This window comes from Schistocerca cancellata, chromosome 4 (genome assembly GCF_023864275.1).
Source record: "Schistocerca cancellata isolate TAMUIC-IGC-003103 chromosome 4, iqSchCanc2.1, whole genome shotgun sequence".
NCBI classification, from domain to species: domain Eukaryota; kingdom Metazoa; phylum Arthropoda; class Insecta; order Orthoptera; family Acrididae; genus Schistocerca; species Schistocerca cancellata.
In genome coordinates, this window is record NC_064629.1 from 924,721,605 (window position 1) to 924,744,962 (window position 23,358).

Consider the following 23,358-nt stretch of genomic DNA (forward strand, 5'->3'; position numbering starts at 1 on the left):
AGCAACTGACAAATAGTGGCAGAAATATGCTGAAAACATTATAATGAGCTGATTACATGACATTTCACGAAAAACCAAATATTTGAATAATTTTCAAACAATCTGTCTGTAGGCACTTTCCTTGTCCCGTAATAGTTTCGCTCGATCTGCACATTCTGACACTTCACGCGCTTTTGTAAGACATGAACAGCTGCACTTAATCTAACCACTTTATTGTCAAAGCACGTCTTTGGTTACGATTCGCACGTATCTGGCACTGATACATGGAGAGCTGAACTGGCTGCTTCTGTGTCATACGACTGTTTTACAGCTTTAGATTGATTGTCGAATCTTTGTGGCAGTTTCCTCTTCATCGTTAGTTGAGGTGGTTTATTTAGGATGTCAAACAGTGTGGGTACTGCATTCCACACGCGTTTGTTATTGTCTACGTTCATGAACAGGTTTTCTTCGGAATGTAGCGGACAAAACCTAATATTATTATACAGGCAAACTGGGTCTTTCTTCATAAGGTCTTCTCGTCTGCTATTAACAAGCCATTTTCTGCTCCTAAAACGATACATTCATCATTTATACACATATAGTTTGCAAGTGAATCCTGACGATACAGTTTAGTAACATGATGGTATATACCTCTCAGGATCCTTAGGAAACCTAAAAAGAGACAGCTGTGGTGTCTTCTTCCTGTTGTTGCTGCAATTTATTGCGCTACAAACGCTCCCGATGGTATAAACCATTGTATAAATCAAAATAATCAATTACTATTCGCTTTCACGGTCGTGCCGAACTCACAGTTCAACCTACCAGCCGCTTGGGGCGCTGCTGGCGCTGTAGGCAACAAAATCGAGGCGAAATGTCGCGACTGTTATGTTAGACTGTGCTGTCAGTGATGTTTGATAGCTGTGTGTCTGAGCATCTTTGTAAAGGATAGTTGTGGTATGAATTTGAATGGTGTTAGTAGCTGTGTGTTGTTTTGAGAGTAAAAGTTGTGTGCTGTTTGTCATTTACATTCAACAACAATGCTTAAGTTTAGGACTATTATTAAGTATGGTCTCCTGGGCTCTGCCACAGTAGGAGCAGTTGCTTCATGGAAGGCAAACCAGTATGATATTAGTTCAATTGGAATAGTACGATTCGGGAGGGCTGCGTCAACAGTAAGTATTAATTAATTGTAAAGACTGGCTGATTAGTTTGTTTCTCGTTAACGCAATATGTTTCGTTTGAGCATTTTTTTTAAATATATTTTAAGGAAAGTGAGTGACAAGACGGAAACTTTAACATGTTGTAATATCAAGAGCACGGAGGATGTTGAAGTGCTGTAATGTTTTAAACTATCATCTTTCCGTACATTCTAAGCAACGCTTTTACCCGTGTCGAATGTAATGTTTCCTTAACACAAGGGCTAAATATCGTGTACTTTCTGTACGTGCTGTAATATAGGGTTATTTGAAAGTTATCGGTTGTACAGTAAGTGATTGAAAGGTTTTCGTGCCTCGAATATGCCATGTATCATTCAGGTTTGGTCTTATTTAACAATTCAAGTCTCTTTGCGTCAATTTCATGAAGAACCAAATCTGGGTTTGTGTTAAACGACTATTTATTTATTCAAACTATGACAAACCTGAAACAGGCTTATCTGACGGAGATTTCAAACCCGTTTCAGCTAATTGCGAATTTGTCCAAATGAGCACATCGCTCTATCTTGCATTAAGTGCAGTTTGCTGTAATATAGCTGTCCACGCTAGTCTATTCGTGGTAGCCACGTTATTCCTGCATACCCACCGCGTCGTAGTCTTGCAGTAAAATTTCTGCCCACCACGCTCCATTACAAAATTGACTCTTCCAATATGCCCCAAGATGTGCCCTATCAGCTGATTACTCATTTTAGTCAAATTGTGCCTTAGATGTCCTTTCTCGCCAGTTACATTCAGTTACGATAAAATACTTCAAATATTGGATATTAGGTAGTGATGTTGGCATATTGTTGCTGACATATTTGAATCTATATCAAAATTGTTTTGTGCAACAGGTGGACTTTATATCCAATTTTATCTAGAAACACGGCCAGTACAAGAGCAACAAATGTAAATTATGAATATGAAATAGTACTCTTTTAGACACTTTTCCTGATATTACTAGAATGCATTTCATATCCACTTCACTTTGGCCTTTGTCATTTTTCTGGCCAAATAGCAAATCATATCTCTCATTTCTTAATCAAGATTGTTTTATCATTATCACTTGATTAACTAGAATATATTCAATACAGTTATCTTAATTTTATTTATCATCTTATCAAGTCTCCATTCTTTACAACTGATCTTACAAATCATTTGCTGTGTGTTGGAGAACGACAGCTACCTGCAGTCCTTCCCACCCCCACCCCCCACCCTGCCTTATAAAACCCTCTGTAATGTTTATTCCAGAATTGTCACTGGTTTCTTTTACTGCTCCCTCTGTGTAGAGATTTAATAGCATTATGAATATGCTTTGACCATTGCAGATTCCCATCTAGCATACTGTCAGATCCTGTGGTTCTTTTGCCCTGAGCCTGGTTTCTGTAAGAGTTGCAGATAACCTTTCACTCCGTATATTTTATCTCTGTTATCTTCTGAATTTTAGATAGAGGAGTCTGGTTGACATTCTCAGAAGTTTCCTAAATCTACAAATGCTAGGATCAAGGTTTGCCTTTCTATGCTGTTTCCTAGAATGAGTAATGGGTCAGTATTTCCTCAGGTGTTCATATATTTCCATGAAATGTGATTTCCCTAAGTTTGCCTCTGTGTTAACATTCTTCTACAATTAATTCATGCAATTAATTTGCAACCCTGTATCTTTTAAAACTGATATTTTGGTAATAACACAGTCAGTCTGTGCCTTCTTTGGAATTAAAATTATTATATTCATCTTGAAATATGGGATTATCTTGCCTGTCTCATACATGTTGCATACCATTCACAGTAGTTTTGTCATGGTATGTTCTCTGGAGGGAAACTCTAGGTACCTTGTTTTATCTTAGTTCTTCCAACATTGTCAAATTCTTCTTATAGTATCAAATCTACATTTCATTTGCATTTCCTGTATATATAATTTTTCATGTCTGATTTCCTTGCTGGCTACCTCATGTGCTGCATTTTTATGTTTTATTCTTTTGTCCATTAAATTCAGTGTCTTGTTAGCTAAGGATTTCTATTGTTCCTTTGTTGGTTTCTCTGCTGCCTTTGCCGATTCATCTTTCATGGTTACTCATTTTTGTTGTACTACTTTCATGTGTTTGTCAGTTTTTACTTAATGGTTTGACAGCTAAAATCCACCAAATCTCTGTGGCATCTCCTTAATCTTTTAGCTTTCTGAAAGTTCCAAAGTTGTACTCTACAGTTTATAACCAATAAATAATGGTCATGGTCAGTTGTCAATTGCCCCCTGGAAATTTTGTGTAGTTTCAAATCTGGTTTCTGAATGTCTTAATATAAGCTGAAATATTCTGGTGTCCACAGGGTTCTTCCAAGTATACAACTTCCTTTTGTGATTCTTAAACAAAGTATTAGAAATGAGTGAATGGTGCTCTGTGTCCATAGCCGAGTGGGCAATGCGACAGACCCTCACGTGAGACACCCAGGGTTAATTCCAACTACTGGCAGGGGTTTTTTTCTTGGTGGGAGGACTGGAGCGGGGTGCACTCAAGCTTTGTGATGCCAATTGAGGAGCTATGTGATGGAGAGGTAGTGACACAATGGTCGAAACGTTGACAGCGGCTGGGAGTGCGGTTGTTGACCGCTTACCCCTCCATAGTTCATCTGATAATGAACGACTGAAGATGATATAGCATTTGATCAATTATTGTTTGATCTTCAAGCCTAATTCCTTTTCCTCGGTCTGTCATCCTTCCTTCCCTTTTCCTTCCATCATGGTTCAATTGTCTCGCATGAAAAACTGGATAATTTCTTTTCTCATGTTGTGCATGCTTTTTCTTCACCTACAGAGCTAGTTGGCGAATACACTAATCCTACTGTTTGTGTTCTCTCTCTCTCTCTCTCTCTCTCTCTCTCTCTCTCTCTCTCTCTCTCTCTCTGCTTTAATAATACATTTCGTAGTAGTCTATCCAGTCTAATTTTCTTGCTCATTAGTAAACCTTCAGCAGCAAAAGCCCTGTTTGTGTTTGCATTCATAGCCATATATTATGCATCTGACCAGAAATCCTTTTCTACCTGGCCCTGCACTATAGTGATTCTCATTATAATAAAGTTCAACCTTTCCATTTCTATTTTCAAATTCTCTAACTCACCTGGATGATTAAGGGATCTAATATTTCAATCTTGGACCCACTGAATGTCAGATTATTTTTTTCTGGTAACATCCTCCAGAGTAGTCGCCACCTTGAGATCTGAATGGGGAATATTTTACTCCAGATGTCTTCCTTATTAGACCACACAGCAGAGCAGAATGGTGTTGGGGGGAAATATAGTGCCTTTAATTTCCCCATAATTTCACCTGTTTTCAGTTCAAACATAACAAGGATCTTCTGCCCAGTAGGCAGTGTTAAAAAACCAGGTCAGGCATCCAAATACTGAAAAGACTGCTGTCCATGTAGGTAAACCTATGGTCTGGTTATCTGTATTGATGAGGTACAAAAGCCAGCCCATTATGGCGAGTTCGATGATTTATGGGGGGAGGGGGTGGAAGCGGGGGATAGCTGTTACTTAATTTTATAAACAAAACCAGAACTTATTGTCACAGATCTTATCCAGCCTAGCCAGAAGTTGAGAACCCTAGCTGTGCCATTTGCACTGCTGGTTTTTAAAATTGCAACAACAAAAAGACAGTGACGAGTTTTTTCTTATTGTGTATCTACAGTATTATAGGAAGAATATATTACGAAATACGGAAGCGTCCGTTCCCACCCATCTGCTTTGACCCATGACATCACAAATATGGCGGAAACAACCATAAACCACAACTCCAATATGGTGCATATAAGGTCGGTACGTACACATTATGAGGACGAAAATACATCGAAAAACACACACACACTTTCCACAAAAAGCCTAATGACACTAATGGACAAGCGTGGGAATGGGGTGTTTTTGGGTGGGGGCAAACTAAATATAAACAAATTGAGACACACACCCACCTCCATACAAACCACACAAAATGACGAAAAAACCAACATCACAAATACCACTAAACACAATATCATCTGGAATCGGACACTTCCCTTGACCTATATAGATCAACAGTAGCTCCCGATCCCATAAATTAGGATCAAACACTTCCCTTGGGCTATATAGATCAAAAACATCTCTCGATACCAATATCAACATACACAGCCACACATTGGGATCGAACACTTCCCTTGACGTGCGAACTGTTAATTTTATCCATCATATCCATTCGTGAACGTAAACAACAACAGATTAATTTTACTAAAATTACCACATGATGTACAGCGAACAACACTAAATTAACCTTCACACAAAATCGTTAACTCACTGAAATGAATTACACTACAAACACAGCCGACACTTGAACAATTCTGGATAATGAGCAAAAGCAAACTGAGCCCATTACACCACACAAATGAAAACCCTGAACATACCACCAGAGAGCACAACAAACCACAAGACGACGACATCTACAAACATGCCACACTCACAAACCTAACTCCGCGCCGTCATGACGTCACACATGACAACACCCTTACGTCACGGGTCAAAGCAGACGCGTGGGATCAGACACTTCTGTCAACCCATACATTATTAACTTTTCAGCTAAATTGCACATAACTCGGATAAAATATGAGTACATTCCATGCTGCTTGAGCTCTGGTAGTGTGTTTGCTGACAGTAGAGGCTGAAGAGGGGTACCAGTCCTGTGTCTAGTGTTATTCTTGGGTGCACTCATTGGTCCACTTCATTGCTGCCACATTGTCCCTATCCTGAATCAAAGTGCATGACGTGGCTGAGTGAACAATATTTTCTCTCAGATGCTAGGTGCACAAGTCCACTGACAACTTGTATGCATTGGAGCCCATAGGTGCCATATTCTATGGCAGTTGTGAGATTCCAATGAACATGATTAGCAATGTTGCAAATCAGTGAACTCAGATCTCAGTAGGCAACCACCTTGTCCTGCTGCTACCATATTCAGACATCCATTGGGAGTTCCTCTTCCTTACACAAAGCATAACATGATCTCGTAAACAAACAACATTCAAAAGCATTCTTCCCTTAAATACAGAACGTGAAAGAATAAAAGAGCTGATTGTGGTTAAAGACTTATCTTTAGCAAAGCCTGTTTCAAAAAATCACATTGTTATACTGTTCTTTGGCTTACGTCCAATACCATTTTAAATTTGAACAGATTTTTATGCCTTAGGTTTTGAAAATTGATTTCACTGCCCTATCTCAAGGAGTTGATAATAGATATGCATGCATTTACCATTATTAATGCTTTATTAAACCAATCGTATGCTGAAATACTGATGGTTCGCATATCCAAGGATGTAGTACACTTTATGCCAGTTAGATGTTCGTTGCATGTCATCCTCATGGTGATTATATTTTTACGGCTAGCATTGTATAAGTAGTATAAGTACAATTCATTGTATCATTTTGTAAATCCATTTTGGTTGCAAAAGCCTTGGCAGAGGACTAACAAATGGAGAATACCAATTAATGACAGAAAGCTGTAACCTTATTTTGAGAATAGGTACCATATTAAGAAACATAGCTCCTCAGTAAATGTATGTTAGGCAGGGGATGTACTGAACCACAATCTCTGAATGTCAATATGCTGTGTACAATTCTTTGGAGGTACAAACTCATGCAACAAAAAGCTAGCTCTCTCTCTCTCTCTCTCTCTCTCTCTCTCTCTCTCTCTCTCTCTCTATTTAGTTGATGTACTTGGCACTATGGGTGGTTTCTGCGAATACAATAACAAACATAAATTAACTTACAATTGGATGGACATTCAAAACAATGCTTCCTCCAGTCTGTCAACAAATGTATAATTTACCTGGTTTTCTACATATTCATATGAAATTCCTCAAGGGAATTTTAATAAATTGCATAAAAATTATTGTTTCGTGTGTATTTCATTAGACACTGCATCTGGCACACAGTTAAAAAATACAGATGTAGGACAGTAAACTAATATTAATGAATGATAACTGATTTTATTAGTATTAGGACAATCATTCATCAGTGTGCACATAAATATGAATCAGTAAAAGGCAAAAGTTGCAGGACATAGACTTCCTGATTTATGATGTACTTTACTAGGAACAATACATTTCAGTTTAATATTATGTCTCAATGTTGGTTCAAGAGGAATGTTCAATATGAGTCATTGGCTTTGGCCAGTGATGTAATGTTAATGGTTGCTGTTGCATCAACATTTGGTGCATGTATTCAGTAATGTTGTTAGTTGGTGAAATCAATGCCTGTGAAAGCAAATAAAGAGCTAGTTGTGGTGACAGACTGGTGTTAAGCATAGCCCATTTCAAAAAATCAACAATGACATAATGTTATAGTTGCCATATTGTTTACAGCATTTGTCGCATGTTTCCTACATCACTGGTCAAAGCTGATGACTAGTATCGAACATTCCTCTATATTCTTCAGTGTTATGTTTTATCTCACTAATCGTGCTCCCATTTTTTTTAAAAAAGTTACTTGTCAGCACCATCAATATTTTGTGCAATAAAATGGACTTATTGCATTTTACAACAATTAAGGTCTCACTGTGAACAACGAGTTGTTCCTCTCCAGTACTTGATTTGTTGTATTTGACCGTTCCTGAACTGAATCTGTAACTACTCTGCTTGTATCACTCAAAAATATATCAGTTTTGGAATTACAAGCTACAGTTAAAGGCATTTCCTTAATGTGAACCAGGGGAAGCACTTTGACTGGTATAGATTGTTTATAAACATGCCATGTTGGGGTATATCAGTTATAATGTAATATCATTGCTTGCTGAGTGAGATTATAGGGGAAGGATGAAATCACTTCAGTGCCTTAACTCTAATAATGAAGGTCCTTACATAAATGAAACCCTGGTGATGAGCATATGATTTCAAAATATACATTGGAAAAAACACCATCACTATTAAAAGACAGAAGATGGAGTTTATTATTCAGCTGTGTACCCACTGCAACTGTATGTTTTGATAAGAATAGCCACCAAAGATACAATGAAAAGTGGAATGTATATTGGAAAGAGATATTACTTTCTCAGAGATGCATTGTAATGGCAATAAGCGAAAATATTAGAGCTAATGATGTTCATAAGAAATTTGAATATACAGGGTGATTCCCCCCCCCCCCCCTCCCACTGTGTACAAACTCCAGGGAATGATTAATGAGAGGATACAGAACAAAAAAGGTCTAATGATTTTATGTCCGGAAATGCATGGTTTCCGTGCTAGATAAGATTTATTCAATTGTACATTGTTACAAATACTATGGTGCATTACATACCGTACCATGCAACCGCAGTCACAGTATGTATTGAAAATGGTTTCCGTGTGCCTCCGTGCATGCGTGTTACACGCTGTAGCATGTTCTGTCTCGCACGTTAGCATCGGCCAGGCTGCATCTTAACAGTGTCAAAGGCAGCATGAATACCTTCTCCAGTGTCTGCATGTCTGGAATGGGTGCTGCAAACACAATACTTTTGAGATGGCCCCATAACCAGAAATTGCACAGGTTGAGATCCAATGAACAAGTAGGCCATGCAACTGGACCCCCTCATCCAATCCATCAACAGGGAAGACACAATTGAGATGCATCCAGATGTTAATGGTGAAATGGGCTAGAGCACCATTATCTAACAGACATACTACTCTTAAAATCATCAGTGGCACTTCTTCCAGCAGGGGATGCAGAGTCACCCACAAGAAATGCTGATAGTTCTGGGCTGTTTAGTGATGTGGAAGGACAAATGGTCTCAAAATAGTTGCCAATTATCCCCACCCACACATTCCAGTTGCACCGATGCTGATGATTAATTGTAACCATACCGTGGGGGTTCTGCATACTATCCCACAGATGACTTCCGAAAGTTGAACGTACCACTCTGCATAAAGGTGGCATCATCTGTGAACAGGACGGATGACACAAATCCTGGAATCGTAGTTGCCTGGTGAAGAAACCAGTGACAAAACTGCTCTCAATGTGGAAAGTCAGTTGCTAGTAAGCCCTGCACATGCTGTAAGTGATAAGGGTAGTAACAATTGTCACGGGGAATGTTCCACACGGTTGTCTGGCTTACCTAGTACTAGTGGGCCAACTGCCTGGTACTGACACGGTGGTTGCCTTCCACAGTGTTAATCATATTTTCCTCCAAGTCTGGTGTCCAAACATTTCGGGTATGTCTTTCATGATTTCTGCTTCCTGAAATGACCCTGCCTGAGACAAATGGCAAAACACTGTTGCAAACATTGGATAGTTGCACAGGTCACACTAATACTCCAGAAACGTGGTAGGAGTAATCTACTAAATTACAGACTCATATCATTAACATCGACATGCAGCAGGATTTTGGAACATACGTTTTGTTTGTACGTATTACCTTGAAGAGAATGGTCTATTGAAACGGTCAAAACGGGTTTAGAAAACATCATTCTTGTGAAACACAACTAGCTCTTTCCAAAGTGTTCAGTGTTATTGACAAGAGATTTCAAATTGATTCTGTGTTTCTAGATTTCCAAAAGACTTTTGACGCTTGTACCGCACAAGCGGCTTGTAGTGAAATTGTGTGCTTACGGAATATCATCTATTATGTGACTGGATTCATGATTTCCTGTCAGAGAGGGCGCAGTTCATAGTAACTGACAGAAAGGCCTAGAGTCAAACAGAAGTGATTTCTGGTGTTCCCCAAGGTAGTGTTACAGGCACTCTGCTGTTCCTTATCTATGTAAACAATTTGGGAGACAATCTGAGATCGTTTGCAAATGATGCTGTCATTTATTGGCCAGTAAACTCATCAGTAGATCAAAACAAATTGTAAAATGATTTAGAAAAGATACCTGAATAGTGCAAAAATTGGCAATTGATCCTAAATAATTAAAAGTATGGGCTCATCCACATGTTGATATTTGATTTGATTTTAACAGGAGAGCTAAAACAGCTTAGGTCTAATCCGCGACTGCCTGCACCGAAACTCGGTTTATTGTGCGGTATTGTTCCCTGTATATCTAGTAAAGCCAACCAGTGCCCTTAAATAGTGCAAGGAGTCCCTCTACCAGTTTTTTGTTTGACACAATTTCTTCAGGTCTAGTTGTTCCAAAGATTCTGCATCTTTCACTCTCCAATGCCATGCATTCAAAGATTAGGTGTGATGCAGTTTCTTCACCCTCATCACAGATCCTACATTTAGGGTTCTCTTCCATTATACCCATTGTGTGTAGGTGTTTTTTTGAAGTTCCCATGGGCAGATCATCAGTCCAGTCATGCGTTTGATCTCTTTCCTGTTCAATCCCAGGATTACAGAGCTTCTTTTAAAACATGGCTTGGGCATCATTACCTTACCATGTTTTAGTTTGTGGACCTTGGTCCAATATCCTGCCAGTTCCATAGTTCTAATTTCATCATAGCCTTGGTGATTGTCAAGACAGGTTCCGGTCCAATAAATGGAGTTGTTGTGCCCATCCTAGCCAATCTATCGGCTTGTTCATTGCCACAGATCCCTGAGTGGCCAGGGTCTCACACTAGGTACACCCTATTGCTTCCCCCTAGCTCCACCAGAGCCCTGTGGCAATCTGCAACAATCTTAGATATTGTTGCAGGAGCTGCCAATGATTTCAGGGCTGCCTGGCTGTCTGAATAGATGTAGATGCTACGATCATTGTAGCACCTATTCATATTCTCCTCCACACATGCCCTGATTGCAGTAATTTCGGCTTGGAATACAGAGGCCAGTTTCCCTACAGAGATGCTGCTCTCCAGTCTTGGCTGAACCCCGTACAACCCTGCCCCAACGCCTTGATCTGTCTTCGACCCTTCGGTGAACCAAATGATGTCCCCTGTACGGTGTCAAACTGTTTCCTCCCACTGCTCCCTACTTCCAATTATTATGATGTAAGGCTTGTTGAAGCAGTTAGGAGTTATTATATAGTCAGTGGGCATTTCCCCAGCCATACCTATATTTACCTCACCCACTATGTTAGTGTGTGATTCTGGATATCCAAATGAGACCCAGTTTTGGCCAGTTTTAAGTCTGTATGCCCCAGCTGCTGCCTCCATCTTAACCCAAAGGTGAAGTGGAGGCGTATCCAGCATGGCTTCCATTCCAGCGTTTGGTGTGCTGCTAATTCTGCTCGTTATGGCTAAGCAGGCCAATCTCTGCACCTTAGCAAGCTCTTTAGCAGTAACCCGCTGTTCTACCTTCTTCCACCACACTACAGCCCCATAGGAAATCCTAGGTCTAACCACTGTGGTGTATATCCAGTGCATACCCCTGGGGCTTAGGCCCCAGTTTTTGCCACAAGCCCTCCTAGTACTCACTAAAGTGCTTTTTGCCTTGGAGCAGATACTCTTAATATGAGGGGTCCAAGTTAGCTTCTCATCCAAGGTTACCCCTAGATATTTCACTGTCCCCTTCACAGGTAGAGTTTCATCGAAAAGCTTTAGATTCCAATTTGCATGCTGAATATCTCTCTTCATAAATGGCACCACAACAGTCTTCTTAGGATTAACTCTCAGATCCTGTTTAATGCACAATGTCCAACCCTCCTTGTGCCATATTCCTGACTATGTCAGTGAATTTGCCCAGTATTACTATGACAAGGTCATCTGCGTATCCTTGGCAGAAGCATTGTCTGGAATTAAGTTCCTCAATGAGTTCGTTCACCACTAGGTTCCACAATAGGGGAGACAAAACTCCTCCTTGTGGGCAGCCTCTAGTGGTCTTAACTACCATCTTTTCATTCATCATGGTAGCCTCTACCTTCCTTCCACTAAGCATGGCTCTGGTCCACCTGCATATAGTGGTCCCCAGATCGTGCACCTCTGCTGCCCTTACCATGGAATCGAAGGTCGTGTTACTAAAGGCCCCCTCGATATCCAGGAAGATCCAGAAGGCTATTTCATGGAAGTGAAGTGCTTTTTCCACCTTGCCGACGAGTTGGTGAAGAGCTGTTTCACATGATTTACCTGGTTGGTATGCATGTTCGTTCAGGTGTAGAGGGACCCTACACAGCCTCCTCTCCCCAACGTATACATCAACCAGTTTTTCCAGTGTTTTGAGAATGGAGGACAGACTGATTGGTCTCATATCCTTGGCCTTGGTATGATCAATACATGTTTGTTTGTGTTTTGAACCGGGGACCTAGAAATGTTGGAGAGGCTTCGTCCTGCCGTAGCCCTCAATGGTTCACAACAGGCCACAGCAGTCCACCCACCCCACACTGAACCCAGGGTTATTGTGTGGTTTGGCCCCCAGTGGACCCCCGTCCCCTGGGAACATCTCGTACCAGATGAGTGTAACCCCAAATGTTTGCGTGGTTGAGTAATTATGGTGTACACGTACGTGGAAACAGTGTTTGCGCAGCAATCGTCAACATAGTGTAACTGAGGCGGAATAAGGGGATCCAGCCTGCATTTGTCGAGGCAGATGGAAAACGGCCTTAAAAACCATCCACAGACTGGCTGGTGCACCGGACCTTGACACTAATCTGCTGGGCGGATTCATGCGGGGGACTGGCACGCTTTCCCCACTCTGGAAAGAGCGCGTTAGACCACGTGGCTAGCCGGACAGGTACGGTCATCCACATGAGTGATAAAAGGAATCCATTAAACTTCAGTTACTTGATAAATCAGTCTAATCTAAAGGTGTAATTTCAACTAAATACCTAGGTGAATATGGATTGGGGGTAAGAAATGAAAGAAGAAGCCGCGTGGTAGAATTTTGCACAGAGCACAACTTAATCGTAGCTAACACTTGGTTCAACAATCGTAAAACAAGGTTGTATACATGGAAGAAGCTTGGAGATACTGACAGGTTTCAGATAGATTATATAATGGTAAGACAGAGATTTAGGAACCAGGTTTTAAATTGTAAGACATTTCCAGGGGCAGATGTGGACTCTGACCACAATCTATTGGTTATGACCTGTAGATTAAAACTGAAGAAACTGCAAAAAGGTGGGAATTTAAGGAGATGGGACCTGGATAAACTGACTAAACCAGAGGTTGTACAGAGATTCAGGGAGAGGATAAGGGAACAACTGACAAGAATGGGGGAAAGAAATACAGTAGAAGAAGAATGGGTAACTTTGAGGTATGAAGTAGTGAAGACAGCAGAGGATAAAGTGGGTAAAAAGATGAGGGCTAGTGGAAATCATTGAGTAACAGAAGAAATATTGAATTTAATGGATGAAAGGAGAAAACATAAAAATGCAGTAAATGAAGCAGGCAAAAAGAAATACAAACGTCTCAAAAATGAGATCGACAGGAAGTGCAAAATGGCTAAGCATGGATGGCTAGAGGACAAATGTAAGGATGTAGAGGCTTATCTCACTAGGGGTAAGATAGATACTGCCTACAGGAAAATTAGAGACCTTTGGGGAAAGCTCAGATGGAAACCCAGTTGTAAGCAAAGAAGGAAAGCAGAAAGGTGGAAGCAGTATATAGAGGGTCTGTACAAGGGCGATGTACTTGAGGACAATATTATGGAAATGGAAGAGGATGTAGATAAAGATGAAAAGGGAGATATGATACTGCATGAAGAGTTAGACAGAGTACTGAAAGACCTGAGTCGAAACAAGGCCCCGGTAGTAGACAACATTCCATTAGAACTACTGACAGCCTAGGGAGAGCCAGTACTGACAACACTACCATCTGGTGAGCAAGATGTATGAGACAGGCAAAATACCCTCAGACTTCAAGAAGAATATAATAATTCCAATTCCAAAGAAAGCAGGTGTTGACAGATGTGAAAATTACCGAACTATCAGTTTAATAAGTCACAGCTGCAAAATACTAACGCAAATTCTTTACAGGCGAATGGAAAAACTAGTAGAAGCCGACCTCGGGGAAGATCAGTTTGGATTCCGTAGAAATATTGGAACACGTGAGGCAATACTGACCCTACGACTTATCTTAGAAGAAAGATTAAGGAAAGGCAAACCTATTTTTCTAGCATTTGTAGACTTGGAGAAAGCTTTTGACAATGTTGGCTGGAATACTCTCTTTCAAGTTCTGAAGGCGGCAGGGAGCGAAAAGCTATTTACAATTTGTACAGAAACCAGATGGCAGTTATAATAATCGAGGGACATCAAAGGGAAGCAGTGGTTGGGAATGGAGTGAGACAGGGTTGTAGCCTCTCCCCGATGTTATTCAATCTGTATATTGTGCAAGCAGTAAAGGCAACAAAAGAAAAATTCGGAGTAGGTATTAAAATCCATGGAGAAGAAATAAAGACTTTGAGATTCGCCGATGACATTGTAATTCTGTCAGAGACAGCAAAGGACTTGGAAAAGCAGTTGAATGGAATGGACAGTGTCTTGAAAGGAGGATATAAAATGAACATCAACAAAAGCAATACGATGATAATGGAATGTAGTCGAGTTAACTCGGGTGATACTGAGGGGATTAGATTAGGAAATGAGACACTTTAAGTAGTAAAGGAGTTTTGCTATTTGGGGAGCAAAATAACTGATGATGGTCGAAGTAGAGAGGATATAAAATGTAGACTGGCAATGGCAAGGAAAGCGTTTCTGAAGAAGAGAGATTTGTTAACATCGTGTATAGATTTACATGTCAGGAAGTCGTTTCTGAAAGTATTTGTATGGAGTGTAGCCATGTATGGAAGTGAAACATGGACGATAACTAGTTTGGACAAGAAGAGAATAGAAGCTTTCGAAATGTGGTGCTACAGAAGAATGCTGTAGATTAGATGGGTAGATCACATAACTAATGAGGAGGTATTGGATAGGATTGGGGAGAAGAGGAGTTTGTGGCACAACTTGACTAGAAGAAGGGATCGGTTGGTAGGACATGTTCTGAACCACCAAGGGATCGCCAATTTAGTATTGGAGGCAGCGTGAAAGGTAAAGATCGTAGAGGGAGACCAAGAGTTGAATATACTAAGCAGATTCAGAAAGATGTTGGTTGCAGTAGGTACTGGGAGATGAAGAAGCTTGCACAGGATAGAGTAGCATGGAGAGCTGCATCAAACCAGTCTCAGGACTGAAGACCACAGCAGCAGCAAACCTAGGAATTACAATTGTGAAAAATTAAATTTGAAGGAATACATAGAAAATGTCATGGGGAAGGCAAACCAAAGACTGCGTGTTCTTGGAAGGACACTTAGAAAACGTAACAGATGTACAGAGAGACCACCTACACTACGCTTGTCCGTCATCTTTTGGAGTAGTGTTGCATGGTCGGGTGTCCGTACCGGGTAGGATTAACAGAGTATGTCGAGAAAGTTCAAAGAAGAGCAGTGCGTTTTTCATTATTGAGAAATAGGGAAAGAGTTTCACGATGTAGGATTTGGGATGGACACCAATAAAACAAAGGCATTTTCCATTGCGGTGGGATCTTCTCACGAAATTTTGGTCACCAACTTTCTCCTCCAACTGCGAAAATATTTTTTTAAGCTCTACCTACATAGAGAGAGACAGTTGTTATAATAAAGGGAATCAGAGCTCAGTCGAAAGATACAGGTATTCATTTCTTGCCATGTGCTTTTTGAGAGTAGAATTATAGAGAATTATTGTGAAGGTGGTTCGATGAACCCTCTGCCAGGTGTGATTGGCAGAGTCTCCATGTGAATCTAGATGCTGTGGTTGTTGGTGGGAAAATGTCTCCTGATACAACCTTGCTGCCTGTTACCATTTGCCTTTCCCTTAAGTAAATAGCATGGTGACAAGCTCTTGATTCGAATACAGAACCATTGTGTACTTGCTGTATCATGTCCTGTACAAGGTGAGTTAGCCAGAGAAGAGTGTCGGACATGTTACCAATTACAGTGCTAGGAGAAGATATTAGGGCATGATATATGAAGAACACTGTCACCATCTTGGAGGAAACCATGTGTACTGTAATTGTGGCTGTGTTGTGCAGTGCATATTAGACAGCAGTCTCTGTATCAAAGTATGATCGAATAAATTGTGTCTAGCATAGAAACCGTGCATTTGCTGACATAAGTTCAGTAGACGTTTTTCGTCCCATATCCTCTCATTGATCAATCTCTATAGTGTTTGTACCCAATCGAAAAAAATCACTGTGTATATTCAACTTCTGAACATCATTAGAGCAAATAACTTGGCTGATTGCCATAAACACTGCGTCTCTGAGAAAGTAATCTCTCTTTCCAATATACATCCCACTTTTCGCTGTGTCTGTAGTGGTTATTCTTATCAAAAAAGACAGTGCAGGTGAGTAATAAACTCCCTCTTCTTTCTCTTAATAGCAGTTGTTTTTTTCCAGTGTATATTTAGATATCATAGTTTCCATCACCAGGGCTTTATTTATGTAAGGACCTTCAGTGTGGTGCCCAACACAAGAAATGAATATCTATGAATTTGCTGATCAGTCATGTATGACATCACTGTTAACTATAGTGAAATGCCAAAGAAACTGGAATAGGCATGGGTATTCAAATGCAGTGATGTGTAAACTGGCAGAATATGGTGCTGCAGTCGGCAACGCCACAACACGTGTCTGGCGCAGTTGTTACATCGGTTACTGCTGCTGCAATGCCCGGTTATCAAGATATAAGTGAGTTTGAACAGTGTACAAGCGATGGGACACACCATTTCTGAGGGTAGCGAAGAAGTGGGGATTTTCTCATACGACAATTTCATGAGTATACCGTGAGTATCAGGAATCCAGTAAAACATCAAATCTCAGACATCGCTGTGGCTGGAGAAAGATCCTGCAAGAACGGTACTGATGACTGAAGAGAATCGTTCAATGTGACAGAAGTGCAACCCTTCTGCAAATTGCTGCAGAATTCGTTGCTGGGCCATCAAGAAGTGTCAGCGTACGAACCATTCCACATCACATCATCGATGTGAGCTTTTGGAGAAGGTCCACTCGTGTACCCTTGTTGATTGCAAGACACAAAGCTTTACACCTCATCTGGGCCCGTCAACACTGAGATTTGTTGCCTGATCGAATGAGTTGTTTCAAATTGTATCAAGCGGATGGATGTGTACGGGTATGGAGACAACCTCATGAATCCATGGAACCTGCATGTTAGCATTGGACTGTTCAAGCTGGTGGAGACTCTGTAATGGTGTGGAGTGTTTGCAGTTAGTGATATGGGACCCCGGATACACCTAGATACGACTCTTGACAGGTGACACGTTTGTAAGCACCCAGTCTGATCACCTGCATCCATACATGTCCATTGTGCATTCCAATGGACATGGGCAATTCCAGCAGGACTATGCGACACTCCACACATCCAGAATTTCTAGATAGTGGCTACAGCAACACATTTCTGAGTTTAAACACTTCCACTGGCCACCAAACTCCCCAGACATGAACATTATTGAGTGTACCTGGGATTCCTTGGAACATGCTGTTCAGAAAGGATCTCCACCCCCACCCCTGTACTCTTACGGAATTATGGACAGCCCTGCAGGATTCATGGTTTCAATTCCCTCCAGCACTGCTTTTGACATTAGTCAAGTCCATGCCACATCATGTTGTGGCACTTTTGCGTGCTCCCAGGTGCCCTACACGATATTAGGCAGGTGTACCAGTTTTTTTGGCTCTTCATTGTAACTCCCACACATTTATTACAGCATCAAAGCATGCTGTCATGGATGGGAAACAGTAAATCGCCTTCAACTTCTCACGTTACCACTCCTGAGCAAACACAGTAACTTATCATTATAGTGTGAGTGACATATTATCCAGTAGCTTTTTGTAAATAAATGGTGTACTGCAAGGAAGTGTATTCAGTGTCACTCTGTATCACTCTTTTCAATCACCATCAACTGCCTTATTTCCACAGTAAGTAGTTCAGCCCAATACTCACTTTTTGTGGCCAATTTCTTGCTTTTATTTTACGTATTCAATCACGCGTCAACAGCACATTAACTTCAGGTAATGAAGAGGTTCAAACACAAAAATAACAGGTTTTACATTTTCATTAGAAAAAAGTTTGTGTAGGTGTTAGTCCTGTTTAATTTACCTGAACTGTACATGTGCAATACCATTTTAAATTTGAACAACACAGGTTTTTGTGTCTTGGGTTTTTAAAATAGATTTCACTGCTATCTTTCAAGGAGTTGAAAGTAGATACATGTACATTTAACGTCGTAAATGCCATATGAATCCAACCTTAGAGGTTGAAAAGTCAAGATTTCTGTGGTTTTAGAAGACAGTTGATCCCTCTTGATTTACCGTACAGTGGCATTGTACATGGATGTGCATATATGGTGTGGTAAAAGTGCTGTCCACAATGAAGGGATTAGGTTGATGACTAGTACCTACCCTATCAGTTCAGTATCCTGCTTATGCAATGAGGCTGGCAAGCCACCAGCCTCAAGATGATTGCTTGTCATCAGGGTGAGGAGATGTACTCCGAAGATTCTGTCATCATTGTAATTATCAACAAAGTGATCCAACTTTTGTATGGCTGATAATGAAACATGCAGCAAAACCATTCTGGTTCAGAGCACAAGAATGCCTTGTAGATTAGACAGATACGCAGATATTCAGATTATGAATTAGGAAAGGAACAGGTTCATCTAATTACAACTGTCAGATGTCACCAACTACTAGACATGGTGTACCTCACAAAACATTTTTAACTATATTTAAAGGAATTTAATGTTTTACATACTGATGTATCCAAGGAGGCAAATTGTCAACTGCTCCATTATTCCTCAGCACAAGATCTTGGTGTTCCATCTACACACATCAAATAAAGTTTTGCATCACCTCGGTTCCTGGAGTTCCAGAACCTGTAGAGAAACTTGGAATAGAAATCAACACAAACATCATTTCCGCCCTTTTTATTGCTGATGAATACCACACATTGCATGTTGTACCACCATACAGCGAGACCCTCAGAGGTGGGGGTCGAGATTGCTGTACACACTGGTACCTCTAATACCCAGTAGCACATCCTCTTGCACTGATGCATGCCTGTATTCATCGTGGCATACTATCGACAAGTTCATCAAGGCACTGTTGGTCCTGATTGTCCCACTCAACAGTGATTCAGCGTAGATCCCTCAGAGTGATTGGTACCCCCCGTGGGGTCCACAACTCTTTTGTGGCTACGTGCGTAGCGAACACGGGACCACGAGCTAGTGTGGCCCTCCTTCCTTTCCGGGCTGCATACCTTCCTTTTCCACATCCTTCCCCATCTCCCCCCCCCCCCCCCACCTCTGCCTCGTCCCTTCCCTTTCTCCCCCTCTGGGGGTATGTTTAGTGCCTACATCTGGAGACAGATGTTCGAAACTGTAAAACAGTCTCTCTTCCTCGCTTTCTCTGCTGGCAAGTCTTTGTCCTTCCTTTGTCCTCTTTTTCCTTACCTCTTCTCTTTACCATTTTCTCCGCTGTGGCATTTGAGACCTCTTTCCTTTCCTCTTTCCTTTCCTCTTTCCTTTCCCTCTTTCCTTTCCCTCTTTCCTTTCCCTCTTTCCTTTCCCTCTTTCCTTTCCCTCTTTCCCTTTCCCTCTTTCCCTTTCCCTCTTTCCCTTTCCCTCTTTCCCTTTCCCTCTTTCCCTTTCCCTCTTTCCCTTTCCCTCTTTCCCTTTCCCTCTTTCCCTTTCCCTCTTTCCCTTTCCCTCTTTCCCTTTCCCTTTCCCTCTTTCCCTTTCCCTTTCCCTCTTTCCTTTCCCTTTCCCTCTTTCCTTTCCCTTTCCCTCTTTCCTTTCCCTTTCCCTCTTTCCTTTCCCTTTCCCTCTTTCCTTTCCCTTTCCCTCTTTCCTTTCCCTTTCCCTCTTTCCTTTCCCTTTCCCTCTTTCCTTTCCCTTTCCCTCTTTCCTTTCCCTTTCCCTCTTTCCTTTCCCTTTCCCTCTTTCCTTTCCCTTTCCCTCTTTCCTTTCCCTTTCCGTCTTTCCTTTCCCTTTCCCTCTTTCCTTTCCCTTTCCCTCTTTCCTTTCCCTTTCCCTTTTTCCTTTCCCTTTCCCTCTTTCCTTTCCCTTTCCCTCTTTCCTTTCCCTTTCCCTCTTTCCTTTCCCTTTCCCTTTTTCCTTTCCCTTTCCCTTTTTCCTTTCCCTTTCCCTTTTTCCTTTCCCTTTCCCTTTTTCCTTTCCTTTTCCCTTTTTCCTTTCCTTTTCCCTTTTTCCTTTTTCCTTTTTCCTCCCTGTGCATGTCTGAAAGCCGTCAACCCTTCATTATTCAGAAACGTGTCGACGCAATTGCAGGGCCTGTAAAGTCTTGTTCCCGATTACAAAATGGCACCTTGTTGTTAGAAACAGTCAGTGCCCTCCAGGCACAAAAATTTCTGGGTACTTCACTGCTCCACACCTTCCCTGTCTGGCTGGAAGCGCACCAGACTTTAAATTAATCATGTGGGGTCGTTTATACATGCTCCCTCGACGCATTGTCCAACAATGAAATTCAAAATTACCTGTCTGACCAGGGTATAACGGCTGTTCATAGAGTTATGAAAAGGGTTGACATGAAGATCATTCCAACCTGCACCGTCTTCTTGACATTTGACAAAGTTCAACTCCCATCAAAAATCAAAGCAGGCTATGAGATAATTTCCGTTCGCCCTTACGTCACAAACCCTACACGTTGCTATCGGTGCCAGCGGTTCAATCACACCAGCCAGTCCTGTTCCAATCCGGCCAAATGTGTTACGTGTGGCAAGGATGCCCATGAGGGTACTTATCCACCTCCATCCCCTCGCTGCATCAACTGTATGGGTGACCACGCTGCTTCCTCTCGAGATAGCCCCGTTTTTAAGGACGAAAAGCTCATCCAGGAAATCAGAGTGAAGGAAAAGGTGTCGACCTTTGCTGCTCGAAAGTTATTTGCCAGTTGAAAGCCACTATGCCTCATGCAGGTAAATACAGCACTGTCCTTGCCTCTCCTCGACCAACAAAGGAGGCAGCCACACAGACTTGTGATCTCACCTTTAGTGCTACTGTCGTCAGATCTGCCAGCGCAAAGATCGCCCGTTCAACATCCTCACTCTCACCTGCTCACTCTATGGCTGACCCTTCATCGGGTTCTGCTAAATCCCGAGCCCCAAAATCAGACATTCGGACTTCCAAAAAACAGCCTACTTGTGAAGATATTTTATGTACCCCGACTTCGCAACCATCGATTCCTCCTTCCTCTCAATGTCCTGTTTCCAAGAAAGCCAATAAGAAACCCAGTTCATCTCCTTCTCCGCCACGGCGTGTCTCATCTACAGCACCACCTGGTGGTAACTGCCCTCGGCCGTCTTCTGTGTCGCCGAAGCGCACTGCTGGCGGCCGATCAACCGGCAGATTGGTGGTGGCAGGAGCTGCTCCCGAACAACCTATGGATCAGGATCTTCTGCCTTCAGTTGAATGCTGTTCCACATTGTTGGTCGCCGGCTCTGAGCAGTTGTTGAGTTGAGGGCAACCTTGGTCACATTCTTCCCTTTTCTGTCCACCCTGTGTCCATTCTCCATTGGAATATCCGTGGCATTCGAGTCAATTTGGATGAATTGTCGATCCTCTTATGATCCTACTCACTGGTCATCTTCTGTCTTCAGGAAACAAAGCTGCATCCCCACGATCGCTTTGTTTTCCCCCCATTTTCAGTCAGTCGTATTTGATCTCGCCTCTGTTGAAGGCACTCCAGCACATGGAGGACTCATGATTCTTCTCCATGATACTCTCCATTATCACCCAATCCCCTTAAACAGTTCCTTCCAAGCTGTCGCTGTCCATCTTTCCCTTTCTGGATACACCTTTTCTCTTTGAACTGTATACATTCCATCGTCCACACCAATGGCAAGAGCTCATCTCCTTCATCTACTTGGTCAGCTTCCGCCCCCCTATTTGCTGGTTGGGGACTTCAATGCCCACCACCCGCTTTGGGGATCTCCGCGTCCTTGTCCGCGCAGCTCACTATTGATAGACGTCTTCCACCAAGCGGATCTTGTTTGCCTCAACACTGGGGACCGTACATTTTTGTCTGTCTCTACAACAAATTTCTCTCATTTGAACTTTTCGGTCGGTACTGTTCTGCTAGCTCGGCACTTTGAATGGTTCGCTCTTACTGATACACACTTGAATGACCACTTTCCATGGCAGCCACAAGTGCTGTATATGCGCCCAAGACGCTGGTAGTTTGCCCAAGCGGATTGGACACTTTTTTCGTCCCTAGCGACATTCGATGACAGTCACTTTCCTAGCGTCGATGATGAGGTTACTCATATTAGAAGTTATTCTTACGGCTGCAGAACGTTCAATACCTCACACCTCTGATTTGCCCTGGTGCCCCCCAGTTCCTTGGTGGAATGAGGCATGCCGTGACGCAATACTTGAGCGGCGACGTGCACTTCGCTTTCATGGCACCATCCTACTTTGGCCAACTGTATCCGCTATAAGCAGTTCCATGCGCGATGCTGTAGCATCATCCGCGATAGCAAGAAGGCAAACTGGGACCTCTTTACTAGCTCATTTAACACCTTCACTCCATCCCAGTTGCAATTTCTAACTCATTGGGTCAACGCTTTGCTGAGATTTTGAGCTCTTCAACTTACCTGCCAGCTTTTCTCCCGAAGAAACGTGCAGCGGAAGTGCGACCTCTTGCTTTCTCCTCTGTTTTCTCCATGCGGGAACTCCAACATGCACTCTCTTCTTCTCACTCTTGTGCCCCAGGACCGAATGGTATCCACATCCAAATGTTGCTGCATTTATCATACCATAGTCTGGGTTACCTCCTTCGCCTTTATAATCGAATTTGGACCGACAGTACTTTTCCCAGACGATGGCGGGAAGCTATCGTCGTTCCTGTTCTGAAACCTGGAAAGGACAAACATCTCCACTCTAGCTATCGCCCCATTTCTCTCAAGAGTGGTGTATGTAAGGTTTTGGAGCGTATGGTGAATTGCTGTTTAGCCTGGTGGCTGGAGTCCCGAAGTCTTTTAACACCTGCCCAATGCGGTTTCCGAAAGTATCGTTCTGCCGTTGACCATCTTGTTGTTCTCTCCACTTATATCATGAACAATTTTCTCAGGAAACGCCAAACAGTAGCAATATTTTTTGATCTGGAGAGAGCATAAGATACCTGTTGGGGGACAGGCGTCCTCCGCACGCTGTTGTTATCTTGGGACTTTCAAGGTCGGCTGCCCCTTTTTCTTTGTGAATTAATGGCAGAGTGCACATTTAAAGTGCGGGTGAACACTACTTTCTCCCAAGGAAACGGGGTATCCCAGGGCTCCGTGCTGAGTGTTGTA

The 23,358-nt window shown here is 42.1% G+C and overlaps 1 protein-coding gene across 1 annotated transcript in view; it reads left to right on the forward strand.

The window, feature by feature from the left end:
- The first annotated feature begins 914 nt into the window (after positions 1-914).
- Positions 915-23,358, forward strand: part of LOC126185112 (aarF domain-containing kinase 1) — a 120,891-nt gene continuing 98,447 nt past the window's right edge. The window contains exon 1 of the mRNA XM_049927922.1: positions 915-1,151. Coding sequence (XP_049783879.1) covers positions 1,017-1,151 — 135 coding nt within the window. The 5' untranslated portion in view covers positions 915-1,016. The remainder of the gene's footprint in view (positions 1,152-23,358) is intronic.